We start from the raw sequence: 23,988 nt of genomic DNA on the forward strand, positions 1-23,988 counted from the left end.
CCACTTGTCTGCTGTGTGACCTTGAGCAAGTCATTTAACTTCTCTGTGCCTCAGTTACCTCATCTGTAAAAGGGGGAGTAAGACTCTGAGCCCCATGTGGGACACGGAAAGTGTCCAACCTGATTACCTTGTATCTACGCCAAAGCTTACAACAGTGTCTGGCACATACTAAGCCCTTAAATGCCATGGAAAAAAAAAAGTTGGTAAACACATTCCTTGCCCACAAGAAGCTAGAGGGCAAAAATCAACAGAGAAGCAATTAAAAGACATGGAAAGAAACTGTTGATATTCACCCCAGCCTTACAACATTTATGTACATATTATTAGACTCAATTTCCCCAACCTGTAATTTATTTAATGTCTGTCTCAGACTGTAAGCCCCTTTTGGGCAGGGATTGCACCTAACAATTAAAGTGTGCTTTTCCAAGTGCTTAGTACAGTGCTGTGTACATAGTAAATGTGCAATAAATATCACTGATTGATGGTGTTTGTAAAGAAAACTTATTCTGTTGGGCAGAAATGTGGTAGAAGCAGCAATGGGTCACCTTTGCTCTACAGGACAGGTGATGTCCCTCTATCGTGTGGGAGGCAAGATGACCTGTGGGCAAGGGGAAGGCTAATACCAATTTCTAAGCAAAATCTTAGACACTCTTGATCCTTGAGTTCTCAGCTATGCCCCTGACACTCTCAAAGGCCTTGAACAAGACATTTTTCTCTTTAGACCTTGGGCTTCTTTCCTATAAAATAAGGCTAGTGGAATGTAATAAAGTTTGCAGTGCATACCTGAGTATTAACTGCACTAGCCTTGCTATGCCTCTGTCCTTGAGCTTCCAGGAATAGCTCTGGCCATATCACTTAAGAATAAGCTTGGCATATCCAGGTTTTGGTCAAAACCAACAGTTCTTTAATAGTCATAAAAGGGCAAACGAGCTAGCTGCACTGAAATTCATCTGGGGAGGAATGACAGCAGACAGAACTGATTTAGTAGGGTGTAAGTTCCTTGAGGGCAGGGGAAATGTGTCTTTCTTCTGTTGTGCTCTTCTAGTGCTTCACATTCAGTTGGCATTCAACAAACACCCCTGACTGCCTGAAATGAATGAATCTCCACCTCAACATAATCAATCAGCAGCATTTATTGAATGCTTAATCTGTGTACACAGGGGTGCTCTGCACACAGCAAGTGCTCAATAAATACCAATGATCAACTGACTGATTGAAATACATAAGCGTGATCCCCTGCTCGCCACACCTGGGGGTAAAGTCCCACCCTGCAGTAGCAGGGTCAGCAGAAGCTGTCGTCAAATGGTTACGTCAGGAAAGCTGTACTCATCCCGGCTTTGCAACAGCCCTGCCAGAGGAGTGAGAAGCTTGAAAGTTGTTCCTTTGGCAGTAATGGACTTGTTGTCTCATTGTTATGTTTGATTTAATGTTTTTGATGCATTTATCATGCATATTCTTCTACGACCCTTTCTCTCCAGTAACCTATTACGGACCTTGCGTCCATGAATGTACCAATCGCTCGAAAGTACTAAGTGCCTGCTCTGTGCAGAGCACCGTACATTTGATATTCACCCCACTCCTAACCCCACGGCACATATAAATATCTTTAAATTACATATTATAAATTATTTACTATTTACTATTGCCCATCTCCCCCTCTAGACTGTAAGCTCATTATGGGCAGGGAACATGTCTGCCAATTCTGTTTATTGTACTCTCCCAAGCGCTTAATACTGTGCTCTGCACATAGTAAGCACTTAATAAATACCACTGATAGATTGGAAGAGCCCAACAAAATTGGTATTCATTCATTTATTCAATCGTATTTATTGAGTGCTTACTGTGTGCAGAGCACTGTATAAGCACTTGGAAAGTATAATTCAGCAACAGAGACAATCCCTATCCAACAACAGGCTCACGGTCTACAAGGCGGAGACAGACAACAAAACAAAACAAGTAGAGGCATCAATAACTTCAATATAAAGAGAATTATACCCCTGCCAACAAAGGGTTTACAATCCAGTGGAGGAGAAAAGCATTAAAATAAAATAAAGCAACAAAATATAAGGATATGAACATTAAGTGCTGTGGGGATTAGGGACAGTTGAGTATCAAAGTGCTTATAGAGTATGGACTTAAGGGCATAAGTGATGCAGGAAGGAGGGAGAATAGGGCAAGAAGATGGGAAGGCTTCCTGGAGGAAATAAGATTTTTGTACAGCTTTGAAGATCGGGAGAGTGTCTGTCAGACATGAAGATGGAGGGAGTTCTAGTTCACGCTGAGAAGCAGCGTGGCTCAGTGGAAAGAGCACGGGCTTTGGAGTCAGGGCTCATGAGTTCGAATCCCAGCTCTGCCACTTGTCGGCTGTGTGACTGTGGGCAAGTCACTTAACTTCTCCGTGCCTCAGTTCCCTCATCTGTAAAATGGGGATTAAGACTGTGAGCCCCACGTGGGACAACCTGATTCCCCTATGTCTACCCCAGCGCTTAGAACAGTGCTCGGCACATAGTAAGTGCTTAACAAATACCAACATTATTATTATTATTATAGAGGAGGAAGGGTGTGAGCAAGGGGTTGACAGTGGGAAAGATAAGGCAGAGGCACAGTAAGTAAATTGGTATTAGACGAGTGAAGTGTGCAGGCTGGGTTGTAATAGGGGAGGAGCAAGTGGGGAGGAAAGTTTTGGTTGCCTACAGGTTTTGCTCTGTGGCATTCATTTTATCTGACCCCCTAAAACAGTAATTTTTAAGAGCCTCTCGACTTTTAGTAAGTCACTTGTCTTTTTAGTTCTTGTTTCAAGCTTTTTCCAAAGGTCTACATTTTTTTCATAGTTCTTCCTAAAATTAAATGTTGGCTATTATGAAGAGTGATCTTAAGAGGACATGATGCCTCTAAAATAGAATAGAAAGTAACAAGGACCAGGACAAAGAATGTGGGTTGTGATATTTTTTTTTCTTAATGGCATAATGCCAAGATCTTAGCACAGTGCTCTGAACAGAGTAATCACTTAATAAATACTACTGATTGAAAAACAAAATCTTACCACTTCAAGTTAGGTTCTCCTTATGGGTAAAAACTACCCGTAAGGGCAAGAACTGCATTACCATTTCGTGTCTTCATGAAGCAATAATTTACCAAAAGGGACTTTAGTGGCCTAAATTAATGCCATTTTCAAAAATACTTAATGCTACCAAGGAGTACTAAACATCCTGATAAAATCTAGTTCAATATGTCCCACACAGTTATGCACAGTCCATCAATCAATGCTATTTATTAAGCATTTACTGTGTGCAGAGCCCCATAGTATGCGCTTGGGAGAGCACGATATGATTCAGTTGGTTGACACATTCCCTTCCCACAAGGGGCTTACAGTCTAGGGGGGAGATGGATGTTAATATAAATAAATAAATTACAGGTATGAATGGATTACAGACATAATAACTATATTATGACTATTTCTCAAGTCGTTGAACCACTGAACTGAAGGCAAAATAAGGAGAACATGGAAGTTGGGCCCACCCCCATTTACAGTTGATGAAGTTTATTTGGACTTATTAAAGAGAACAGACAAATGATAATAAAAAATGTAACTCTACAAAGCACAACACACAAAACTTGCCTTAAGGCCTGTACAAGGTTGAGGTCGGCAAACTCATGGAGTTCAACAAAGGCTTGAAGAACTTTAATATTAAATTCATCCCTAGGAAAGAAAGGCAGTGGTGAGAAGACAAGTTATGCTCAATACCTACATTCTGACCTTTTAAAAATGGGAAACTAGCTGATATCTAAAATTTGGAAAGCCTGGATCTAGAAAACACAAAACACCTTCTGGTTGCCAGGTGATACTATCTCAAAATCTTCCTAAAACTTGCATTTTGAGACCTTGAGATTTCTAGGGCAAAGAAAGGGAAAAATATTTCCTGCACTGTTTACAGGAATAGAACAGACAGCACTGCATGGGTTTTTTCTTCCAGGAAGACTATGAGTTGGCAAGATTTAAGAGGTGGTACACGCCAAACAAACTAACATGTGCCCTGGGCCTGTAACATCATCTTCCTGATTAGTGGTGAAATTTGCCCCAGCATATAAAACTCTTGGAAGAAAGCAATTTCACACTCAATCCTTTGTGCTTACTAACTTTTCAAAGCAAAAACAAAATACGAGGTTAAAGTGACTGGGCCTAAAACTATGTAAATTTAAATAATGCAACTCAAAGGAAAATGAATGCAACAGAATCAAGTGACTCAACTAGAATTTCAAAGTAGTCTCTCCATCCCCAGGCTAAAGATTACTGATACGCAGAAGTTCCCTGCAATTAGGGCAAGTTGCAGACATATCAGTCAGTGAAATGTTGCAGATCCTCTTCCACCCAACAACAGGTTTGGGGCTTAATTTCAGACTACAAAAACACTGTCAACTGCATTACAGAATAGATACATGCTGAACAATTCAAACATCTTAACAATGGAAAAGCCTGGATCCCATACTCACTGGAATAAACAAAGCATAAACACTTAAAAACAGAATGTTCATTAATTAGGATATACCCGAGATATTTTAGCATAAATATCATACAAACCGTGTCAAGAAGCCAAATGGATATGTCACCATAAGTAGAATAAAAGTGCTGTAAAAGTGTGTTTTTTAGAGTGGTTTTGTGGGGGTTTTTGGTTTTTTTAAATTTGAGGTCTTTGGAGACCCACACACATATTTTTTAATGGCATCCACTTTGGGGTGTTTCACTGCAGTCTTGGTTGACTGAAGTGACTGGAACACTGCCAAGGGTTTCAGATGAGTTATGTGTTGGACAGGCAGTTGCTCTTGAGTTCCAGCCATTCTCCCAGCTATTTGTGGCTCCCAAGTTCTAAAGAGCCCAGAAGGCTGCATCATAGGCAAGGTAAGGGAAGTGTTTTCTTGAGAGGTCAGGTCAAACCCGAGGGTCCCTCTGCATGAGAGTACTTTGTGGAAACCAAGGGACTGGATTTCAGTCTCTTGGGCCCAAACGGTCCATTCTGCCCCTTTTGAATGGTAGGTCCTGAGCACGCTGATGTTTCAAGACCGCTTTACAGTGGAGTATTGAACAAGGTTAAGTGAGGGAGGCTTTTCTCCTTCTTCCTTTTGTGTTAGAGGAGAGAGGGGTGGTAGCCAGAATCAAAACAGAAGGCCCAGGATTAGAAGCTGGTTTGGCTCCAGAAATCTGCAGTTACATGTTGTCTGCCTGTCAACTATGTCAGTTGGTGTCCAGGAGACCTGCAGAGGTAGTGCTAAGTCTGCCTATATATCTGAGACCTTTCACCATACCCAAGTCTGTTTTATTATGCATACTCAGTCCCACCTAGGGCTTGGAATTTTTATTGTCACGGGATCACGACAGGAAGTTTAGACAACAGTTGGTCTCTGAGGAGTGTTGGTTCCCCGAAACTCAAGGCAGCAGCTGTCACCTAGGGCTTTAACGTTTCCCTTTCTCTGTCTTCCTCTCCCCACTCCATACCCTGCCACTCTCAGCATCTAGTAGGGCAGGCCAAAAGGAAGGCTTTTTTTGGAATCCAGCAAAAACCTGAAGACTCCAGGCTGAAATAGGAATTAACAGCTCTAACAGAATCCTTTCGGAGAATTCTCTCCCATCGGGGAGGACTACAAAATGGACAAAACGGCCATTTTAATTATGAGTGAAGGGCAAAACTGGAAAAGAAGATAGAAAAATCATACTAAAGGGCATATCCAAATACTGGCTCAAGTAGCAACCTCCTGAGAAGTATCCCTCTTCACCCCCCCCACCCCCCCCACCCCCCAAAACACACACTCTGCTTTCAAATTAGCTCTCTTTACAAGTCAAAAGGTTTCCCACTCCACCTGGGACCTAAAAATCTCCTACCAAGCTAGGTGCTTGGGGCTCCTTCCCTCCCTCCTTCTACCTGACAGCTAATAAAGATTCTGCTCTAAGACAGATCTGTGACTGAGGCAGACCAGATCCCAGGTCTGTTAAAAAGCCTGGCCCTTAAGATGAGAAAAATAAAACAAAACCACACTCTCTCAGTCACGTCAGCTGTTAGAGCTGAACACATGACAGGAGTGAGCAGGCTAGAGTAATATGGGGTCAAATTCACCTGGCATTATCTTTAACTCTGACTGCTAGGTTCTCAGATTTTTTTACTTGGAATCCCTCTTTTTACCTCCATGACTTTGCAAGCTGCCAAACTGGTTCTGAAAATAACTTTGGTGGATCCTGGTTTTCTGTTTTTCTAGCATAGTATCTGGCATCTGATCAGTGTCCCAATTTCATTCCAAGCTCACGGTTTTAGACTTGGCTTCCTCTTCTAAACTGTACACCGGAAGCTTGTTAGAAAAGGATTCTGGGGTAAGTCTTGTTCAAAGCAGCCTATATTTGTCCCATCAAAACTAGTGAAGTCATCACCTACTTCTGAATGCAACCTAATTTTGAAAACCATTACACTGAAGCTACAAAACTTCAATGGGAATTGCTCAGGTAGAGAACTCTCCCTGTGAGTTCATTAAAGCAAATAAAAGAGTCAACTCTGGGAGCTGGTTTCACTCCTTTTTCTCAGCAAATCCCTTGGTACAAGGGACTCCGTCGGCAAAACCGTAACAACCCAGTGTAGGATTTTCAGGCTGCGCACAGTAAAAATGTCATTATATAATAGTAACATGTCTATTGTGCACAATGCAATTTCCAAAGTTACAGAACAGCTTTAAGGTTAATATGAAATAGCTGGGGCTGCTGCTTCTCGAGCACATTATGTCATCTAAGTTTCAGAGACCATGTTTAACTTCTGCTCTAGCATTTTTAATAAAGAGCTAGAAACATACACCCTTTGGCAAACAGCTGCTGAGCACCCCCCTTTTTTTTTTTTGAGAAAACACTTACTTGGGTTAACTGCAAATGCCTGCTTAGGGTACTCAGGGGATATGAGCTCACTTCTAAGTCACCACCCTGGCCTCCATTAACTTTAATGGAACTACCCACATAATGAGCAGACTTTTCACTAGGGAAGGGTGTGGGATAGGTCTGACTAGCCACGCCCCCTCCTTAATACTACTTTTTTCCTACATCCAGCCTTCCCACCGAAAGGGGAAAACACTATTAAAAAAACTGTAATTTCCACAAGGCCCCACTTCTGGGCAAACCATCAAGGCGTGATTCTACAGGCTTCCAAGAAGGTCTAAAAAGAGCAGTCACATCCACCCAGCAGGAACCCTTTTGGTTAAAGATCCCAAAGCCACAGACAGTCCAAGTGGGTGTCAGGACAATCCAGAGTCCTTCCCCATCATGCCCGCTAACCCCGGATGAAAGTGGAGGCTCAGCAAATTAAGTAATGTACTGGGGCAGAGCTGGAAGTAGAAATAAAGAGTTCCTAATTATTATAGGTTGCTTGGAGAATAACTTGAGTAAAGCCATCACTGAAAGAGAACAACTGTGCAGAAGCCTTAACTTGCCCAGGACCGATGACAGGACACCATCCTGAGCCAAGAACTGTATATGGAGCCCCGGGGTTGCTGTTCCAACAAAACTGCTTATTCACAATCGACTTACCTTTCACCAAGGTAGTCCCCGATTACTGTTTTATTTAGTCCTTCCCCTTTATAAAGGAACTGGGCTATGTCTTCTGGGGTACTCTGCAGCAGGTCATTCTCTATAAGAAACTGAATCCCCTGAAGAGGAAAATAAAGAGAGAAGGCATTGTTTGGGAGTTCATGCTGACATTCATTTTCAAAGACAAAAACATGCTTAGTTTTAAATACGTTCCTGGTTGAGACACACTAGAGAAAATGTCCACAAACACTGAAGCATAGGTAAAATGACAGCTACAACGAAGTTTAGTAGTAACTAAAAAGGAAACTAAGCTCATTCCCTCCTGGAATTCAAAATGTGGGATAAACTGGAAGATTACCTTCTCCATTCAAATAAGCAATTGTTAATTAACTTTGGAAAGATTACAAGGCAGAAGAGATTTAAAATTTCCAGTTTTAGGAATCTCATTTATTGGTGTAATCAGTTCCCATTAGCCTTGAAAAGCAAACTGCAGGGAACTATACTGTATTACATCAAGTTTAATTCAGTCAGGACATGTCCCCACCCTAATGACTGGCAGAAAATATGGCAAGTGAAACCACATACTGAAGAGCTACCCAGGGTGCTGGTGACCCACATAAGTTTGTGCTTCCCCTCCCCGCCCTCCGCCCCCCTCAAAAATCCCAGAAGTATGCGGCAATACAGAGTTATCACTGTAGCAAGTCCTCTACCTGAGTTCATAAGAAGTTTTCATACCTCAAGTTCTGACAAGAAGGGTTAGAGGAAATAGCAAAGGAATGAGAAACAGTGTCAACGCTCAAGGATTATTTAGGTGAAAATTAAATTTTTACAAATACCAGTGCTCTTCCAGGGTTAAACAGTAGGTTGCGTGGCAGCTAAAAAGAATGGCCACCTCATCCTAATTCCTTTGCAAAGAGTCATTTAGTACCAATAAGTGCTTAGTACAGTACAGTAAGTGCTCAATAAATATGACTGAATGAATGAATGAGTTTAATTCACCGAAAGCCTATTTGGGAAACAAGCCGGTAAAAAAAAAAAAAATTGATAGGTTCATAAATTTCTCATATTTATAGGCAAGGCTACTTGAAAATCTAATACTGACTGATGCACTTCTAAAGAGTGTTTTCTATATAGAGGAGTGTAGTGAAATCCATATTCACTGGAAGAGCAACTCAAAGAAAAAGAAGGCCCACAATTGGAATGAAATTTTGAGCCTGACTGGAATCTCATTTGCATAAGATCTGAAAAAGGAATAAGCTAATAGAGGGTAACATATAATAACAATCCTGTCAGTTTTTCCTCCACAATATTTTGAGATCCACACTTCTTCTTCAGCCATTCTGGCGACCATGCTGGTCCAGAGGCTTGTCATACCCGACTTGGCTACTCCATCAGCCTCCTTACTTGTCTCCCTGCCACCAGTCCCTTTCCTTTCCAAACTTCTCTCTGCTGCCCAGATCATTTTTCTAAAATGTTGTTCTGTACATATAATAATACTAAATAATAATTATGGCATTTGTTAAGCGTTTACTATGTGCCAAGCACTGTTCTAAGCACTGGGGTTGATACAAGACAAACAGGTTGTCCCACACCGGACTCACAGTCGTAATCCCCATTTGTCTGATGAGGTAACTGAGGCACAGGGAAGTGAAATGGGTTGCCCAAAGTCACACAGAAGACAAGTGGCGGAGCCGGGATTAGAACCCACATCCTCTGACTCCCAAGCCCATGCTTTTTCCACTAAGTCATGCTGCTTCTCATCTTCTCCACACGAAGCAGAATTTTGACTTCAGGGTATTCAAGTGCTCTTTCCTTCTTGTTTATCCCTTCTCTTCTCTCACCTCATCCCAGCTCATACTCTGCACTCCTCTTTAAATTAACCTGTGCTTCACTCTTTGTCTCTCCTCCGCCCTGCCTGGAACTCCCTCTCTCAGGGCGGGGAGAAATCCCAGCTTTCCCCATCTTCAAAGTCCTTAAGAAATCACATCTCCTCCAGGAGGCCTTCCTCAATTAATTTTACTATTATTATGGTATTTGCTAAGTGCTTATTAAGTGTCAAGCACTAAGTCCTCTGGTAAATACAAGTTAATCAGGTTAGACACCCCCCATCCTACTGAGGCTTATAATCTAATCTTCCCAGGATATGTCCCACCAACTGCCATTTTTGTGTCACATGAGCATTTGGGTACTCAAAACTTCCTGAAGCCCTTAGGTTCTTATCTTGCATACCCTCTTTCTTAAGCATTAAATCCTTCTCTCCTCTTTTCTTTCTTCCTCCTATCTGCAAATTATTTCAGTGCCTGCTTCCCTGGTTGGAGTGTAAACTCCTTAAGGGCAGGGAGCATGTCTACTTATTCTGTTGTACTCCAAATATTTAATACAGTCTTCTGCATCCAGGGATTGATTAAAAACAAGTGAAAGGGGGAAAAACTCAAAGCATCTTGCTAAATTCAACTTTTCTTGTTGGGCCCATATTAGCAAAATACCCTTAGATAAAAGGAATCATAATGGAGGAAGAGAATGACGATTTGCTCATCTGAAAGTTCTGCCTTAAGAAAACCCATCTCTGGCGATGTTGACAAAGTTGGACATCAACGGAATTGCTATCGCTGTGTGAGTACAAGCAACCCTTTTATACTGTCCTCTTCCAAGCGATGAGTACAGAGCTCTGCATACAGTAAGTGCTCAATAAATATCATTGATTGATGGATTGATTTTCATAAGCTATCGTCTCCGGTCTTTCATGAAGAGATCCTCAAAACATTTTAAAGGGAAATTGTATTTATTTCATTAATTCTCTCATCTTTGTGAATTAGAAAGGCTATAACCACCAGGCCCATTGTTCATTTAACAGAAGTAAAGCAAGAAGTGTAAAAACCAAATTGACTTAGACCCCAGTTAGCCCATATTGACTCAGGAAAATGTAACAAGGGAGCACCAGTCCTATGTTCCCAGCTCTGATCAGGAGAACGAACTTCTCCTTGGACACTTGGCTCCCTAACAGTGTCTATTCCTAACACTTCATCAAAACTGCTAACTCAAGATGTTGGTTTTGACTCCTTGGTCAGTACAAATCATTTTAAGAACAAATGGAAGCTGGGGCTTTCAGTTACTTCTTTCCTTGATTTATAATTCCCAGGAAGTCAGCATTTGGGCGACACACACTGTACACAGGATTTCCCAAGGAAACAGACAGCAGGGCCATGAAAGTGTATTGAAGTTTTGAAGAAAAGCCCTTGCTGTCTGCAGCCTGTGAGAGAGCTGGCCACGGCAGGGAAGTAGAAAGAAGATTCAGCCCAGTGACCCCCCTCCCCACTGCTGGGGTCAGCAGTTCTTTGCTTCTGCTCTGGGCTGAAGGGGCAGAGTGCTGCTTCTCTCAATAATTTGGGAAAGTTGACTTCCGAGCATTGTTACGGTTATACCATCTATCGCCTCTAATTTTCTCTGCAATAACTCATCTACCTCTCATCCGTGAATTTCTCCACATCTTGCTTGAAGTACCTGATATTATCTAACTGCACTATTTCCTACAATTTAAAAAATCCTACATATTTACCAGTTGCTTTGAGAAAAATCATCTTTTTGTTTTGAACTGTCTACCTTCAAGCTTCCCTGGGTGCCCCCTAGCTCAGGTGATGTGGGTCTTGGGGAACAACAATTCCATGCTTGCCCTGTGCCCAGTCTTACAATTCCAAAAATTCCAATCATGACCCTTCTCGGTCTTCCCAAAGTGAAGATACCTAATCTTTTTAGTTTATCCTATGAAGCTCCTTTACCCCCTGATCAACTGCTCTCTTTTGTACCTTCTCCAATTCTACTATGGAAAGGGCACAGCTTTGGGAATCAGGAAACCTGAGTTCTAGTCCTGGTTCTGCAAGTAGGAGAAAGCCTGCTGGAGCTATATCACGAGAGGTGAAGTTTTTTGAACAAAAAATTACCTAGGATATAACACGAAGTTGGCAGGCCCAGCAGGAATCCTGAAAAATACGGGCAATATCGGGGCAATATCCTGGCAAAGACCAAAGTGACTAACAAAGAGTAAGAGTCTGAAACTCCAACCCCATTTTCCTAACAGCTATGATGATAAACGTGCACAAATATATCAAACACATTCATGTCCCTCTGCTCTTTCTGGGAGTTCCAAACCTTGGCAGCTTTCAGGAAAGTGGAACCAGGGTTTCAGATGAGCACTCAGAACTTAGCTTAGAACTGGCCCCCAGGACTTGGGCCTATATCACTGTGCTCTGACCACACGGTCATATGACACACTGCTCACCTACCCGGAGAGGAAACAGACCCCTGCAATGATGGTGAGCTTTTTCAGGACTATAATCCCATTTCCAGAAATGCCATCCTTTCAGTCACTGCAATTGCTTTTGTGCTCCATAGGCCAGTTTTACAACGTGTTCAGAAGGATATTGAGAGGAACCTTTTAAACTGTTGAGGAAAACTACAAACTGTTTCTGGAAATTGAAAACGATTTGGGGTCAGATAAGCTAAGTCTTATTTTCTGAGATGTACACACACTCCCCAGTATTTACTCACAAACAGATTCCACCTGGCGTGCTCTTTCTGCACTAAAAAACAGCAGTACAGCAAGTGAAAAATGATACACTGAGGGAAAACTAATCAAAATTACAACTACATGATGATGACAATATCAGAGATCACTACTTGGGAAAGAGAGATCTCAGCATTGCTGGTGAGTCTTCTTTGTTGCTGAGTCCAACATGCGACAACTGCAGCCAAAAACACCAGCCAAATGCCAGTGATCATTAGGAAGGTGACATAAAATGAAACACAAGGAACGGTTTGGCAACTCTGTAATTATGACTCACTGCTTATAGTTTTGTATTCTATTACTCCACCCTGTCTATAATTTAAGTGTCTTTCTTCCTCACTAGAATGTAAGATCCAGGAGGGCAGCGATCACGTCTTCTCTTTCGTATTTTCCCAAGTGTTTAGTAATAATAATAATAATGTTGGTATTTGTTAAACGCTTATTATGTGCAGAGCACTGTTCTAAACGCTGGGGTAGATACAGGGTAATCAGGATGTCCCACGTGAGGCTCACAGTTAATCCCTATTTTACAGATGAGATAACTGAGGCACAGAGAAGGTAAGTGACTTGCCCACAGTCACACAGCTGACAAGTGGAAGAGCTGGGATTCAAACTTTTGACCTCTGACTCTCAAGCCCGGGCTCTTTCCACTGAGCTGCACAGAGAAGATGCTCAAAAATGTGATCAACTGACTAATTGATTTGTAAGTAGGAGAATTAGGGCTGTAGAGGGGTAAACACGGGGTTGGCAGGTGGTATCTCTCTAAACATTAGATTCAATATTAAGGAGGGCAAGCATTACCTGGTCCCTCTAAAGTGGTGTAGGTTTGGCAGAGGCTGACTTTATCCAATGCTGGCATTTCCTATGTTCTTCGTAGGTCCAATTTCCATTCCTGGGATACCCCTCTCTGCTACTCCTAGGAATATTCTTTGGGTCCCCTGCCTATAGGATCCATAACCCAGGACTCATAATCTCCTTGAGACCCACACAGTCTGGCTCACTTCACTTTGAGAAAGAATCTGTGGTTCTCCTAAGCTACTGCTCTTTGCACTGACAACAGTTTTCATTTTACTTCATCACAGAAAATAACATCCCTTTTTATGGTATTTGTTAAGCACTTACTATGTGCCAAGCACTGTACTAAGCACCGGGGTCAATACAGGCTAATCAGATTGGGCACAGTCCCTGTCCCACATGGGGCTCACAGTCTTACAGCCAGAATTAGAACCCAGGTCCTTCTGACTCCCAGGCCCATGCTCTATCAACTAGGCCATTCTGCTTCCCAAGATTCCCAGGATTCTTTCAGGACTCTTCCTGAAGCATCATGGATTGTTGAACATGAGTGCCCAACATGGCACTTTCTGTAAAGATCACTGATTTTTTTTTCCCGTAGAAGTGAAACTTAAAGCAACATGTAAGTTATCATTTTTAGGCACTCCATAAAATTCTAAAAAAATTGTTGAAGGTAATTACTTCAGTTTCTGTTTATTCCTTCGTCTGTAATAATTAAGTTTCAGAGATTTTTTTTTTAATATGGGAAGAAACTGAGCAAAGCAGTTACAGTAAATGGTAAAAAAATAAAAGCCTTAGCGAGAACAGCACAAGCAATCCAGGAAAAGTTCTGAATGTTATATAGACAAATGGGTCAGAGAGATCCGTTTTTTCAAAAATGTTGAAAGGGTAAGAGAATTATTGCATTGCATTATTGCATTGTTGACCATAATAAACACAGAATGCTAGCTGTCTGAAATTTCCAAACTAAACTCTGTTCCATTTCCAAACCAATCTCAATGTCATCAGTGTCTGCCTTTTAAGAGATTTCAGCCTTCTAGATCTGATATATTGAAGCGGCAACAACGCAAGCATCCAGAAAACATTACAGACCTCACATAAAATAAATGAGCAGCGAGAATAGGTTCAATGTCAGGGACCTGGACACCCATACTAGAAGGAGTCACTTTTCAGCTCCAAGGACCAGTTGGGACAATACATATAACTCATCTGAGACAGGAGAGAAGAACTAAATCAACTCATTCTCTAGATCTAAGACTATGGTAAGCATTCTCAGGAAAATAACCTGGAAACTCAAATCCATGGGGAAAGGAGTCATATTCCCAAATATCCTAAGCAGAGGGCTATTTCTGATGGCCTACAAAGAAATTCCCTAACAGTCAACTTTATCACCCCGTGAAAATTCAAACATAAGCAATGGCATCCCGGGTGAAGACCAATGGCCAGCTCTATGATAAACAGCATTCTGTCTCCATTAGTGGTAGTTCTCAATGGCTTCCCTCCAGGATATTCAACAGCACGGTTCAGCATAAGGGCATATTTTTCTTTTTAAGGAAGAGGAAAGGGAAGGGGGTAGAAAAAGGAAGTTGGAAAGATGTAGAAAGACCAGTTTTTAAACTACTTTCAGTGACACTTTTGAGGCTAGAGAAACTTGAAAGAACTCAACTTCTTCCTTCCCCTGTGCTTGAACCTCCAATCAAATCTGGGTTTCTAGAGAGGCTATGAAAACTATTTTGTGTGCTACTATAGCAATCTAAAATAAGCAGCAGCAGGTTTCAATTTTCTTTAAGAATTTATTTTACAATTTTAGAGTACAGTTTTCCTAAAAGGCTGGCCACTAAGACAGGTGTCTTGACTCTGCAGACACTGTGCTTCCTTCTGTACAGAAAGCTGTCCTTGAATCTCTTTAAGAAGAGCAATGGGCCTAGCTTAACTGTGAGGAAGAAAAACTACTACTTACTCTGTTGTCTTTCACCAGTGAAGTTATTCACCTCATAAATCCTGTTCTCCCTATTAGAGCACTCTGATGGATTTTGGAAATTGTTTTGCCACATCTGACAACAGGTTGGAATAAGTTTGGCCTGCTTTGCCAGAAAAAAATAGATTCTACAGTTTTATTATTATTATAATAGTTTGTTAAACACTTACTATGTGTCAAGCACAGGTCTAAGTGGGATGGATACAAGCTAATCAGGTTGGACATAGTCCCTGTTCCACATGGGCTCACAGTCTTGATCCCCATTTTACAGTTGAGGTAACTGAGGCACAGAGAAGTTAAGTGACTTGCCCAAGGTCACACAGCAGACAAGTGGTGGAGACGGGATTAGAACTCAGGTGCTTCTGACTCCCAGGCCCATGGTCTATCCACTCAGCCACGCTGCTTCATAAGCTTATCAACCTTTTATGTTATTTGTTAAGCACCTATTGTGTGTCAAAGACTGTTCCCAGTGCTGGAGTAGATACAAGTTAATTGGGTTGGACATAGTCCCCGTCCCACAAGGGGCTCAAAGTAAGTAAACACTTCTGGGAACCTCACCCTGGCAAAGAGCATAAAAACACAATAGGACACTGTCTTCTTTGCATCATCCTGTTCAGCTTCACAACTCACACGTGGACTATCCACAGTATACAGTGAGTATATGATTTCTGCAAAGTGGACAGGCCTAGGTACTTAGTAAACAACAACAAAGAGTTACTCAGTTCCAACCAGTTTGCACTTAGAGTCCCTGGCTGGGTTCACAAGCAAGTCCAAAAGCAGTTTAAAAATGGGAACACTATAACTCCTCGCCACACTGTTCCCTTCGTAAATTATGATAGTGCAGGAGCCCAGAGGGATGTTACTATAAAGGAAATACCTTCACCATCCACCACAATATCACTAATTAGAAACAATCTACCCAAAAGACTTGGAGGATGAGGACCACAAGAAAAACCAAAACTCAGAGCTTAGAGAAGATTGGCAAACTAGCACATGGAACTAGACTGTAAACTCTTTGAGGGACAGGAATTTGTCTTTTCTTTCTATTGAAAGATCCCAAGAACCTAATATTGTGCTCTACAAACAGTAGGCACTCAATAAATGCTGTTGCTGAATAGCAATTAAATAACTAACAGGGTGTTTTATGTCTTTCAAATACATTTTGATGACTTTTGAATGCACATGTCAGCTGATACATTTAAAATTCTATAAGGTCCTTGGGACCGCTGTGGTGTTGCAGTCATCCTCAGTCCAGGTACTTCGTTAGTCAAGCCATGGTCTGACTGCTGTAGAGGAAGTGTCCACAGCACATTTCTGTTTCTCTCTAGTGAAATAACCCTTGCAGGGGAAGACAGGAGGCAACATGATGGTTGGAGTAACGTGATCAGAGCCAGGGTGGCTATACAACGAATGAGATGGGTAGATCAAATATGGGTATAGCTGCTTCGTGACTCTCAAAGAGTTTAGAAATTGCAGAGCCCTGGTAACCTCCTGCAGGTGTCTTCCTTCCTCCCCAAGCTTGCAGGGAGCTTTATCCCTACTAAAGTGACTGCCCCTCTCCAAATCCCTGTCCTGGCATGGTCAAGTTCCTTCCTCCTTCCTTCCCTCCCTCCCCACAGAGGATGACTGCCGCTACCTGGACAGCTCATAGGCCTTTGGCCCTCTGGCTCCTTCCCTCCTCTCTGTAGTGGCTCATCTAATTCCTCTCTTCCCCCTTCCCTTTGCTACTGCTCCTGTTGGAGCAGCATGAAGTGCTTAATAAGGTACTCCACCCAAAGTGCTCAATAAATAATATTGATTGATTGGGTCCCCGTCTCGCAGGGACAGGAGGGCAGCCGTGTTCGGCTTCTAGTCCCAGGTCCTGTTGAGACTGGAGGGGTAGAGGAAAATGGACAAAGGTATATGCCATTCATATCTGCTCCCCTGACTTCCCCAAGATGCAAGAGCCACCTTCTCCCCACTACCCAGGGCCAGCCCACCTACTCGAGCAAGCAGTCCTGAACCTAGGCTTCATGCTTTCCTAGATACAGAAATGGAGTTTAATGAGAAAGGAAGGACAAGAGAGTTCTTTAGCCAACTTCAAGGCAAGTAGCATAACCTACTCTAGCCAAAGAAGATTGTCATGACAACATTAAAATAGGTTAAAAAAGCTGCGGTGGAGGTAAATGAGGATGGGCAATTAAGACTTTCATTCACTAAAGTGGAAGGAAAGAAGATAATAATGAAAAATAATCGTCTTTAACCACAACTATGTAATCCTGTCTGTTCCATACACCAGTGGCATATATGCCATTTACTCAGCAAATACCACTTAAACTCTGAAAGGAAAACTGGGCTGGCTTTATTCTTATTCCCACTTCAAATGACCACATTTGACAAATCAATTATGGGCCATCTCATCCGTGTTCTTTTCTCCCAGCACTCAGTACAGTGCTTAGCACATGGTAGGTGCTTAATGAATACAATTACTTCTACTACTACACCTTCATAGCACCAAATCCCTAGGTAATTTACCCCATTGCTTTCATTCAACTGTATCTATAACATTAACTCTCATCATCTATCTGCCATGGGAGAGATTATGGCTTAAGCAGTGTTGGCCAAGGAAGGGATACCACTCTTTCCCCTTTTCTAATTCCAGTTCTGCATGTGAAAAGGAGGGTAGCCTGAGGGAGCATCAGCTTTGGGAGACAGTGAGATCTGATATAAAACAAACCTCCTCCCGCCTTGATATCTAACTGTCCCCCAATCATTCTACCTTAAGATGCCCTTCTAAAACCTCTTCTCCTTCAAGCAGTCTTTCCTGATGAAGTCCTCATTTCCACTATTAGCCTTTCCTTTTGCATTGCCTATGCACTTGGATCTGAACCTCCTAAACAGTTGGCATTCATCACACCCTCAGCCCCACATACATTCATAGTCTTACACTCTGCCATTTATCCCACCTGTTATTTACTTTAATGTCTACCTCTCCCACTGGACTGTAAGTTCCACACAATAAGAACTCAATAAATACCACTAATGGATGGGGCTGGGAGTCCTGGGTTGCAGTGCTAGCTGTGTCAACGACCCGGTGTATGACCTTAGGCAAGTCACAACCTCCCTGGGCCTCCATTTCCTCAATTTCTCATCTGTAAAATTGGGATAATAATATTTGTCTCTCCCACCACATACAGATTATATGAATGGACTTTAGAAGAAGAAAAGTGCTTAAGCCGGTGCAAGGTACTATTATTATTACTATTTCTATTTGGCCAACCTAGGTCAAGAAAGATGGCGACGATGATTACTCTTGTCTTGCTAATAGTGTGCTGCCAATCCAAAATAATTTTAAAATTCTATTCTTACACTTTTTTCCTCCTAATTTGAATATTTTAAATTAAACATCTGAAAATGGATCAATTTTGCTAACATACCAAGCTGAGAAGGAGAGTGCTTCTGTGCACAGGTTTCCTGAATTTAATGAATTGGTGGTATTTACTGAGCACTTATTGCATGCATGCAGAGCACTGTACTAAGTGCTTGGGAGAGTACAACATAATAGAGTCAGTAGACATGTTCCCTGCCCACAAACTGAGAGGGGGAGACAGGCATTAATATAAATTACAGATATGTACATCAGTGCTATGGGGCCGAGGGAGGGATGAATAAGATGCATATTCAAGTGCAAGGGCAACAAAGAAGAGAGTGGGAGAAGAGGAAATGGGTTAGTTGGGGAAAGCCTCTTGGAAGAGATATGCTTTTAATAAGGCTTTGAAGGAGGGGAGAGTGATTGTCTGTCAGCAATGAAGAGAGAGGGCGTTCCAAGCCAGAGGCAGGATGTGGGCAAGAGGTCGGAGACAAGATAGACAAAATCGAGATAAAGTGAGTACGTTGGCATTAAAGGAGTGAAGTGTGTGGGCTGGGTCATGGCAGATAGGAGGGGGCAAGGTGATTGAGTGCTCTGAGGCCCATGGTAAGGAGTTGGATGGGCGACCACTGCAGCTAAATGTCAGTGAAGAATCCCCGCTGAACATGTATGCACTAGCCGTGTTCGCTGAATCACTTGAGTTCAACGATAAGTTACTGCATTGAGTAATTGCTTTCACCCGTTAGAAAGTAGGGCAAGGCTGGCAGGGGTAGGGGGCCCCAGGTTCACCTCTCTGGCCTTTTTGACGTGGACCAGAGGTTCAATGCTCAGAATGGGCACAGACCCTGCTGAAGTCCTTGGAACCAGGGTAGAGTTGGGGTAGGGAAATGATCTGTGGAGCAAGCAGAAGGTGGGGAGGCATGGGGGTGGATTAGGATGATTTAGCCCAGAATGGTATTACCACATACCTGTGGGCCATGAATCACCACTGATAGGCAACAATTTTAAAAAGAAGACTTTTGTATTTCAAACAAGTCTAAATGATTTGTTTACCTTTTTAGGATCCATGTTGAATTTCTTCCTTCCCATAGCTATTTGCTTATTCCTCTGGGTAGTTTTGCTATTCATTTGAAATTAAAACAAAATGATTACCAGATGTTCTCACAAAATGCCCCAATTTGGGGGATTCTTGAAAATGCAGCTTTCTCATACATTTTTCATTTAAAAACAATAGAGTAGAGGGAGGAGCATATTTACTCTCAGAAAGACATCCCTTAGAAGCTTTATGGTTACTCTGGATTACGGCTAATGTTCAGCAATTTCACATACACTTTCTCAGATGAAGCCAGTAATCACAGTTTCATCTCTCCTTACACAGGATACACTAAGCCAAAGCTGATTGTTCCTGAAATACTTCAGTTCAGCTCAGAGGAAATAAAACTAAACAATGCACTAAAAAGCAGAGAATAAGGAATACAACCTGAGGGAAGGAGGGCGGGGGGAGTGAATTATTTTTACCTGGTCTTGCATTTTGTGGGGAAGGGAGAGGAGGACTTAACTGCAGGTGTGCAAACAAGTGGCTTACCTCTCCTCTACACATGTTAGGTTATCGATCTCCGTCATCACTTCTGCTATTTCAAATTTTAGCCTCTGTTGAAGAAGGAAAATAACTCGGTGAAAGAATTTGAATCCTCCCTGGCCTCTGGAAGGTGATTTGGGCCTCCTAAAAATACTATCTACTACAGTTTCTACTGGGACACCAAGTATTATTGTTCACTGGCATGTTGGAGGGTTAAGGATAGTTAAAAATAGTACCGAGTTTCTCAGAACAAGTCCAGCAGAAATCAAAAGCAGTAATATTGAGATTGCCATGTCAAGGAAGAGGCCAATTGACCACTGAGAGCTCCTGAGTAGACGGATGCTGGAACACCCTCAATTTTTGTAAAATACACTAAGAAAAGACTTGCAGAGAGTATGACGATGAAGTCAGTCCATTGAACACTAGCCTGCATATGGTCTCCGATATTCCCTTTAATAACCAATCATGTTCTCGGAAGAATTTGACAAGGGCCCTCCTCTTCCTAATGAAGACGGCAAATGGACCTTATTATCATGAGCAGTTAACAGGGGGTAGATTGGAAATAAACCAACCAAAGATAAAAAAACCTTTTCTCCCACATCGAGTGCTTGAACTAGGCAGTCTGATTTCCTCACGCCAGGAAAGGAGAATTTCAAGAGGAGAGAGTTACACAGCTTAACGCTTTGTAAACAATGCAGAAAGCCATTCTGGATCTTGCTTCTTTTTGTGCCAAAATAAGCAACATGAGACGATTGGGGGTTCTATTTTGGGACCACACTTCTCCTTCCAATAAGTCCTCTGTTCTATTAGATTTACCTTGGCACCACCATGAGTTTCTTAAAAGGAATGGTAACATTGCTCCATAAGTCTTCTCCTTGTATCAGGCAATTAAGCTGTATTAAATAAAGCCTGGGCCTGCTTAGGTTTCGATACTTTCTCTGGCATTACTTTCCTGGGCAGGGAACAAACACCCCTAAGTGGTTGCTGACTCCTTTTAGTTTCTGCCTGATTTTGTACCCTCTAAAATGCACCCTCTGCCAATTCACTTAGCCATCCCCCATGTTCCTCTGAATCCCACTTTCTAATAGACCCTAGTAATTAAAAAATTATTACATTTCTTTGAAAAAATTTCATTAATAAACCAAGTTACTGGACCGCTTTCCTAGATTTCAGGTTTCATCTGAAACAAAGATTTGTTACCTCTATATCGTCAATAAGTTCCTTTTTTCTGCGCCGAATGTTTACAAGTTCTTCTCTCTCTTCTAATGAAAGGTCATCTGGCACTGAAAGTAGAAGAATGAGAAATTACTATATAAGCAGAATTCTTACACCAGAGATGTCAAAGGCTTCACAAGTCATAATCTGGAGAAATTAAAGAGAAAAGTTATGCTTTTCTAAATCAGTGGAGTAAACTGAACATAACAAAACTGAACTGTACATACTATTTCTCACATAGTAATACTAATAATAATTGTGGTATTTGCCAAGCACTATACTAAGTGCTGGAGTAGATACAGATAATTAGGTCCCACATGGGGCTCATATTCTAGGTAGGAGGGAGCACATTTGGCAGATTGGGGAACTGAGGCACAGAGAAGTGAAGTTACTTGTCCCAGGTCACACGGCAGGTGAGGAGCGGAGCCAAAATTAGAACCCAGGTCCTCTGGCTCTCAGGGCCATGCTCTTACCACAGTGCCATGCTGCTTCATTTCAGTAAATCTCAGGATCCCTTCAATTCAGTTATTACTTTTAACATCACTTGTGGCTGAAATCAACTTTCTAAACTGGACATAAATGGGTCAAACACAAATAGGTAAGATGACCTATGGCAAAAACTTTCTTGCTCTACTTATCTCCCACTAGAACGATTACAAAATCCAGTTGCCACTTCTACAGCACTTGCAAGATCCATTTCATCTCTCCCTCCCTTTATGACATTACTGACCTGGATCATGGTTAGCTAATGTCTGTAATTCAGGTACTACCTCCTATCTACTGCCTCACCTCATAATGCTCACCCTTCAATCTGTCCAAAATTGCCTTGCCAAAATCATCTTTCAAGTCTCTCATTCTGTCATAATTCCACTCCACTAGCTCACCATCCCTCCAGAGCATACTCAAATGACAGTATTTACACTTCATTTCAGGTTTTTTAACTGGTTTAAATCCACTGTGGGCTACACGGCTTCCCTCATCTCCCACCACACTACTACCCACTCGATTTATTCCACCCAAGTAAAATTGATCCCAGATCATATTGCTTTCTTCTATTTTTCTTTCTTCCAGGCCCTTTTCAATGCCATCCTTTGTCATAAACTACTCAGTTCTTTTCCCACATTTAGAACTCTTCTAAGCCCTACTTCCTTTAGGAAAATTCTCCCAAAAGAGTGAGTTGGAGAATGGATGTGGTCCTTTGAATCCCTTATCTCCAATTTGTTTTCAGTCACTCCTCCATAGATGCAAGTCAACAACATCTCACCATTCAAGTCCCTCCCAAATATTCTGAATCCAACTGGGTCTGCCCAGTAGGCTCTCGGTGTTAAATGCTGGCATTTCAGCTCCTGGGTCTAAGCTGCTCCACCCATCTTCAATCATCCATTTGGAATATCCAAAATTTGGGCACCTGTACATTTCCTAATTTCTTTGATAGGAATGCTCTCTTGAAGTTCTATCTCCTTTTCATTGGCCTTTTTAATAATAATAATAATAATGTTGGTATTTGTTAAGCGCTTACTATGAGCAAAGCACTGTTCTAAGCGCTGGGGTAGATACAGGGTAACCAGCTTGTCCCACGTGAGGCTCACAGTTAATCCCTATTTTACAGATGAGGTAACTGAGGCACAGAGAAGTTAAGTGACTTGCCCACAGTAACACAGCTGACAAATGGCAGAGCCGGAATTCGAACTCCTGATCTCGGACTCCCAAGCCCGGTCTCTTTCCACTGAGCCACGCTGCTTTCTTCATTACCAGTCCAATCCATCAATTAATGGCAAAACAGTGGCATCAGAATGTCCTTTTTTCCACAGATTGTTTACCAATGTGTACAGTCAATCAATCAATCAATGGTATTTATTGAGCACTTGTGTGCAGAGCACTCTACTAAGTCCTTGACAGAGTACAATACAACAGAGTTGGTAAACACATTGCCATTATCATTTCAATGAACCAGATTTGCACTGTTCTCCTGTTCTATTCTCTGTTAAATATAATGGCTCTACTTGTGTCCTGGTCATGGTAGGTGTCCCTTTCCATTTCTTGGGTTTCTCTTCCATTATCCTTTTGAGAAATATTTGCTTCTAGCATTATCCTTTCCATTTCTGCAACCTCCTTTAAATACACTTCAATTGCCAGTGAGGAGGTGTGTCAGTGTGTCAAAACAAATTCCTCCTTCTCATTGGAGTTTCCTAAAAATCACAAATCTAATGTGGTTGTGCATAGCATAAGCAAGATCGTGTCACTCTGGTCTCTCTGTGTGGGTTTATATAGCACGGGCAATCAATCACCATGATTTTCAATTTCCAATTGCAGCTCATTTTCTCCACGAGTTCTATGTAGGTCAAGTCTATTCCAGCTTTGTTCCAGCACATGGGAAATGGTGCTAAATTCCCCTAAATTAAATGCAAAGCATTCTAGGTTTGGGTATTACAAAAAACTTTCATATGAACAATTTTTCCAATTGTGCCCCGCAAAATAGAAAAGAATGTTGTAACAAAGAAAACAATACATTGGTTTTCCTTGTTTGTGGCTGCCCATAAGTAAATCTGAAGTAGGAACAGAATGGTTGCCTAAGTGAGACAGTCTATTTTGTTATGTTTTTATTTATTTTATTAAGTGATGGACAATACAGATTGAGTGGAGTAAACTAGCTAAAGAAAAAAACAATGGAAAAAATTGGGTTGTGATGGAATTATTGTCATTGATCTCCTATAACAGCGCCATCAATTCCTTTGCTAAAAAGAAGGTAAGGCACCGTGTGCTGGAAATTCCTAAATAAGTTCATAATATAATTACGGTATTTGTTAGGCATTTACTATGTGCCAGGCACTGTTCTAAACACTGGGGTAGATACAACATAATCGGGTTGGACACGGTCTCTGCCCCACATTCCAAGCGCTTAGTACAGTGCTCTGCACATAGTAAGCGCTCAATAAATACTATTGAATGAATACGGTTTGCA

At 41.8% G+C, this 23,988-nt stretch overlaps 1 protein-coding gene across 2 annotated transcripts in view; it reads right to left on the reverse strand.

The window, feature by feature from the left end:
• Positions 1 to 23,988, reverse strand: part of CYTH3 (cytohesin 3) — a 115,133-nt gene that overhangs the window by 20,225 nt on the left and 70,920 nt on the right. For both annotated transcript variants that reach the window (XM_029057428.1, XM_007669292.3), the window contains exons 2-6: positions 21,012 to 21,094; positions 19,818 to 19,882; positions 19,286 to 19,352; positions 7,553 to 7,671; positions 3,620 to 3,700 (exon numbers count right to left, since the gene is read on the reverse strand). In XM_029057428.1, the coding sequence (XP_028913261.1) occupies positions 3,620 to 3,700; positions 7,553 to 7,671; positions 19,286 to 19,352; positions 19,818 to 19,882; positions 21,012 to 21,094 (415 nt within the window). The remainder of the gene's footprint in view (positions 1 to 3,619; positions 3,701 to 7,552; positions 7,672 to 19,285; positions 19,353 to 19,817; positions 19,883 to 21,011; positions 21,095 to 23,988) is intronic.

This window comes from Ornithorhynchus anatinus, chromosome 2, assembly GCF_004115215.2.
Source record: "Ornithorhynchus anatinus isolate Pmale09 chromosome 2, mOrnAna1.pri.v4, whole genome shotgun sequence".
Lineage (NCBI taxonomy): Eukaryota > Metazoa > Chordata > Mammalia > Monotremata > Ornithorhynchidae > Ornithorhynchus > Ornithorhynchus anatinus.